The sequence below is a fragment of the Nerophis lumbriciformis genome, linkage group LG33 (genome assembly GCF_033978685.3).
Source record: "Nerophis lumbriciformis linkage group LG33, RoL_Nlum_v2.1, whole genome shotgun sequence".
NCBI lineage: Eukaryota > Metazoa > Chordata > Actinopteri > Syngnathiformes > Syngnathidae > Nerophis > Nerophis lumbriciformis.
In genome coordinates, this window is record NC_084580.2 from 4,869,001 (window position 1) to 4,875,000 (window position 6,000).

Consider the following 6,000-nt stretch of genomic DNA (forward strand, 5'->3'; position numbering starts at 1 on the left):
TAGCATAATAAAGCTTGCACCACTTGTAAATTTCAGTGAGCATAATTCACTTTTCTCTCTATAGAACTAATGCAGACGGAGCTGCACCACATCCAAACACTGACAGTCATGTCCGAAGTATTCCGAAGAGGCATGCTGGAGGAGCTGCAGTTAGATTGGGATTGTGTGGCCCGGATATTCCCATGCTTGGATTCACTGTTGCTCTTCCACAGGAACCTATTTGGGTCTCTGCAAGAGTGCAGACAGGCTTCCACCCAACTTGAGAACCAGAGAAATTACCTCATACACCAAATTGGAGACATCTTGCTTCACCAGGTTGGTAGAGATTGATACATACTGTATACAGTATGTCCCGAAGGTGATTAAAGTATATAGTTCTAATTTCAGCATCCATTTTTATCTAATTACTTTATTCAGGAGGTATATGTAATCACTGTGATGTAACTGTAAGTTAGTTAATTAGCAACATAACTAAAAAAGTTATGTGCAGACTTAGATTAAACTTTCAGTAAATGTCAGAAATGGGATAAGTTATTCGATTTCAGGGGTGATTCTGATAGTTTCTACGATGTGCATTACCTTACGTTTACCTTACAAGGCTTCTCTGTGTGAGACAGAGTCGATGACCAACAAGAAAGTTTACTTTGTTTATTTCTTTACAAAGAAGATGTGGCAGAGGTATGCGTTCTCAGTGCTTTTCTAGTTACAGGATATCTTTTTAGGGTATAATACTTGACAAATGAAATGTGGATATATATATAGAATAGTCGGTGTATAGCAGTACGATGTAATGTAACATTGTGAAGCAGAGCGTAAGCCCTTACGTTGGAAAACTGGGCTAAATGGCAGTTTTCCACCAAGAATACAATTCTAAGCACACCCTCGAGATGACGTATCTTGCTGAAGAAGCTGAAGCTGATGAAGTAGCCAAGTATGTCTCCAGACCTGAACCCAGTTGAACACCTTGGGGGAAAAGAACAGCTCCACCAGTCATCATGAAGAATTGGAAAAGGATTACAGTAAAAGTATTTGGGGAATTCCATGTCCTAGAGAGGTTTGCGGCAGTGCTGGATAACAATGGTGCTCACACAAACCATTGACACTTTGAAAACACTTTGGATGTTTGACAATAGACAATAATGGAAGTGTTTTGAGTCATTTTTAGTCATTGATACTGCTATACAAGCTGTACCCGGACTACTCTAAAGTATATTCAAGTTTCATCTATATAGTACTTCCCCTCAAGAAGATACAGTATACTAAAATGTTTGCTGAAATATGAGAGTTGTACTGTACTTCCATTAGTTAAATACTGCTCACAATCACAAATATATTGTCCATGTCCACACGGAATACCTTAAAGTGGCTTTCTCAGTTCTCAGATGAAAATGCAGAGAAGATGAAACAAGTATATGGTGACTTCTGCAGCCACCACATGGAAGCTGTCAACGTCTTCAAAGAGCTTCAGCAGCAGAACAAGAAACTCCAAAACTTTGTCAAAGTAGGCCTCAGCCTCAAACACATTGTGTGCTTCTAGAGCTATGGCTCATAAAACCCTGGTTGTGACCTCTCTGCTTATAGCAACAGAGTAATAACTCACTAGTCAGGCGAAGAGGAGTTCCAGAATTCATCCTTTTAGTCACCCAGCGAATCACCAAGTACCCAGTGTTGTTGGAGAGGATATTACATTACACCCAAGGTTAGTATATCACAAAACACACAGTGTGTGTGTACGTATGTAGTAGAAGTAAATTAAAAATGCTGAATATCTGTAAAATAAAAAACATCCTTCCATAATTAATTTGACTTCTATTACATTTATTTTGACAGAAGGAAGTCAAGAACACGCTGACTTGTCAAGTGCTCTGGCTCAGATCCGTGACATTATTGCAGCAGTGGACCTGACAGTAAGCAAATACGAGAAATGTCAGGAACTGCAGGAAGTGCTTGTCCGGCTTGAGAATAAGAGCTTTGCCAAACTAAAGAATGGCAAGGTGATTCGCAAGCAAGAGCTGCACAGCAAACACAGAGAGCTACAGAATAAGGGGCTGCTGTACTGGAAGACTGCCACAGGGCGCCTTAAAGGTTTGTTAAATGGGATCTATGATGTTTTTAATCTACATATTCCGTACATTTTTCACATTTGTAACCCCCTTCCTGAGTATGCCTGCAAAACAGTTCATTTGGGGAGGCTGTCATTTTACACAACCCAAAACCAGTAAAGTTGGCACGTTGTGTAAATCGTAAATAAAAGCAGAATACAATGATTTGCAAATCCCTTTCAACTTATATTCAATTCAATAGACTGCAAAGCCAAGATATTTAATGTATGTTGTAATGAATTGAGAAACCTAATTATTTTTGCAAATAATCATTAACTTAGAATTTAATGACAGCAACACATTGCAAATAAGTTGGCACAGGGGCATTTTTACCACTGTGTTACATGGCCTTTCCTTTTAACAACACTCAGTAAACCAAATTTTGAAGCTTTTCATGTGGAATTCTTTCCCATTCTTGCTTGATGTACAGCTTAAGTTGTTCAACAGTCCGGGGTCTCCGTTGTGGTATTTTAGGGTTCATATTGCGCCACACACTTTCAATGGGAGACAGGTCTGGACTACAGGCAGGCCAGTCTAGTACCCGCACTCTTTTACTATGAAACCACACTGTTGTAACACGTGGCTTGGAATTATCTTGCTGAAATAAGCAGGGGCATCCATGATAAAGTTGCTTGGATGGCAACATATGTTGCTCCAAAACCTGTATGTACCTTTCAGCATTAATGGTGCCTTCACAGATGTGTAAGTTACCCATGCCTTGGGCACTAATACACCCCCATACCATCACAGGTGCTGGCTTCTGAACTTAGCCCCTATAACAATCCGGATGGTTCTTTTCCTCTTTGAGGACACAATGTCCACAGTTTCCAAAAGCAGTTTGAAATGTGGACTCTTCAGACCAGAGAACACATTTCCACTTTGCATCAGTCCATCTTAGATGAGCTCGGGCCCAGCGAAGCCAGCTGCGTTTCTGGGTGTTGTTGATGAATGGCTTTCGCTTTTCTTACAGATGTAGCGACCAACTGTAGTTACTGACAGTGGTTTTCTGAAGTGTTCCTGAGCCCATATGGTTAAACAGTGATGTCTCTTTTTGATGCAGTACCGCCTGAAGGTCCGTAATATCATCGCTTACGTGCAGTGTTTTCTCCAGATTCTCTGAACTTTTTGATGATATTACGGACCATAGATGGTGAAATTCCTAAATTCTTTGCATTAGCTCGTTGAGAAATATTGTTCTTAAACTGTTGGACAATTTGCTCACGCATTTGTTGACAAAGTGGTGACCCTCGCTCCATCCTTGTTTGTAAATGACTGAGCATTTCATGGAAGCTGCTTTTGTACCCAATCATGGCACCCACCTGTTCTCAATTAGCCTGTTCACCTGTGGGATGTTTCAAATAAGTTTTTGATGAGCATTCCTTAACTTTCTCAGTCTTTTTTGCCACTTGTGCCAGCTTTTTTTAAACATGTTGCAGGCTTCAAATGCAACATGAGCTGATATTTGCAAAAAATAACGTTTTCCAGTTCGAACGTTAAGTAGCTTGTCTTTGTAGTCTATTCAATTGAATATAGGTTGAAAAGGATTTGCAAACCATTGTATTCTGTTTTTATTTACGATTTACACAACGTGCCAACTTGACTAGTTTTGGCGTTTGTAGATGCAAATGAACCCATCCACGCCCACACCTGTATATTGTTTAAATATATATCTGCAGGACACATCACCGCTTTTTTTTTTCAGACACGGTCAAAAATTAGCTGTTTAGCGGTTAATACAACTTGGTACTGGCACATGTTGACAAAACAGTACGGTGCAAAAATGATATGGAAAAAATAAACGGGGAAGTATTTATTTTACAGACATTTCATAGAGCAGGTGAGGTGGCATGTGACACGAGATGAGAGGGCATGACACGGGTTGTTTCAGGCTCCAGCAATCTCAGCACAAGAAACCACAGCAGAGAGGGGGGAGCCGGCAGAGCATGTACTAGAATGCCCACATAAATACGTACGCCCGTCAAACTGTGACGTTAAAAGAATACTGTGGAACACAGTGTCCAGAGGCATCCAAAACTGCTTGCAGGCTCACGTCCGAATGCACCAACATGGACGAAATTTGGATTTCAGAAGTGGCTGGGACACAATTAGCCTGAGTACAAGAATTGTGGTTTGAGGGGGGCATGGTTTCAAAGATTTGACGCATGTTCTTTTTCTTTTTGTTCTTTTTTTAATACAATTTGACTCTAACCTAAATTAATTTGGATGCATGTTTTATATTATTAGGAATACATGATAAACACTGTGTTTGTTTATTTATTTTGAGTGCAAAATAATAAAGGAAACAATTGTGGGCTATTTTCATTTCAAACATTTTTTCTGGTTGTGACGGGAATCTAACCCACAATCATCTATCTCGTGCATCATGATCTTGCTTTCTAACCGCTAGCACCCTGTTATTAATTGACGTTTTACAAGCTATGTCTCATGTGGGACCGGCGCATCCAGTTAAAAAAAAAAACTCCCGATTGTCCCTGTAACCTGCTCTCTTCCTGGTCCGATATAATGTACTATAAACTACACCTGTAATTTTACAAAAAGCAGTGTTTGAAAAAAAGTTTATGATCTCACTCACCAGTTTAATAGCAACGGTTTGTAAATAAATTAAATAAAACATATCTCTCTCCTGTGACTGATCCTGGCTCGCTCTCACTCGCTTCTGACCACTAATTGGTCAACTGGCAAGAAGGCAGCCATAGAAAGCCAATCAGTGAGCTTGTGAGCGGTCTAAAGGGACAGGCTTCAGTTTGAGCGGTAGTTTTCCATCTGGCACAAGTGTTTGACTTGCCTCCATTCAATATCGTTAAATAGTACATATCCCCTCTAACCCAAAATGTCGTCCATGTACGTAATTGTGATTTGAAGCTTTGGCATTGTTAAACATGAGTATCCAACATTGTAACAATATTTATATAAGTCAGAAAAGAAGAAAATCATCATAGGTCCCCTTTAAGAAGCATCTCTACCACCAGCTTAATTTAATAAGTAGTCAACTGATTATGTACATATCTCCTTCCTTCTAGATACACTAGCCCTCCTACTCACAGATGTTTTGGTTTTCCTGCAAGAGAAAGATCAACGCTTTGTATTTGCAGCAGTGGTAAGCCTCAACCTGAAGCATATGCACAACTCCTGACTCTTAATATGTGTCTTACCTATTAAGTTTAAAATACTTTCAGGACCAGAAGCCTCCAGTGATCCCACTGCAGAAGCTCATTGTTAGAGAAGTAGCCAATGAGGAGCGAGGGATGTTCCTAATCTCTGCTTCTTCTGCCGGGCCGGAGATGTATGAAATTCACGCCACCACCAGAGAAGAGAGAAACGCTTGGATGAAACATATACGACAAGCTGTGGAGAGGTTTGTGGTGAAGTTTTCTGCTCACGATAGAGTCAGCTGCTTTTAATAACACTGGCATGGAATTATTTAACACTTGCAAAGAGATACAGTACTTCTAGGTTGACTCCTTATGTCTGTATGTGTGCATGTTACACATTACCTAACCTACTTAACCATCATGGCAGTTGTCCAGAGGAAGAGGAGGAGGAGGAGCAGGGTGCCGAATTAGAGGAGGCTAAGCGAGCAGCAGAAGCGAAGGTTCAGAAAATCTCAAAGTTTCGAGGTAACATTTGGTCATCTTTTCCATAATCTGAAAGATCCCATAATGAAATATGTAGTAGGTCAGTTGTTAATCAATGTGTTTATTGTTTCTGTAGAGACATTGTTAGGTCAGGATCAACGCATCTGCAACAGCTTGGAGGAGAAGTTACAGTTGTATGCTGAGCTCACCCACTTAAGCTTGCGCTCTCCTGAAGCCATACCACATCGCCATCTGCTGGTACAACCACACATTGACAGGGATTCTCCAAGACGGGCCTCGAC

The 6,000-nt window shown here is 40.5% G+C and overlaps 1 protein-coding gene across 7 annotated transcripts in view; it reads left to right on the forward strand.

The window, feature by feature from the left end:
- LOC133575959 (rho guanine nucleotide exchange factor 28-like) overlaps positions 1–6,000 on the forward strand; it is an 88,156-nt gene that overhangs the window by 73,541 nt on the left and 8,615 nt on the right. For 6 of the 7 annotated variants that reach the window (XR_009811540.1, XM_061928912.1, XM_061928913.1 and 3 more), the window contains 8 exons: positions 65–315; positions 1,364–1,501; positions 1,582–1,699; positions 1,831–2,085; positions 5,144–5,220; positions 5,300–5,478; positions 5,643–5,740; positions 5,835–6,000. The exon at positions 5,835–6,000 is cut by the window's right edge and continues 26 nt beyond it. Coding sequence is in view for 6 of the 7 variants with exons in the window: in XM_061928912.1 (XP_061784896.1) it covers positions 65–315; positions 1,364–1,501; positions 1,582–1,699; positions 1,831–2,085; positions 5,144–5,220; positions 5,300–5,478; positions 5,643–5,740; positions 5,835–6,000 (1,282 nt within the window). In the remaining variant the exon portion in view is untranslated. The remainder of the gene's footprint in view (positions 1–64; positions 316–1,363; positions 1,502–1,581; positions 1,700–1,830; positions 2,086–5,143; positions 5,221–5,299; positions 5,479–5,642; positions 5,741–5,834) is intronic. The other variant, XM_061928911.1, reaches the window with a different exon arrangement.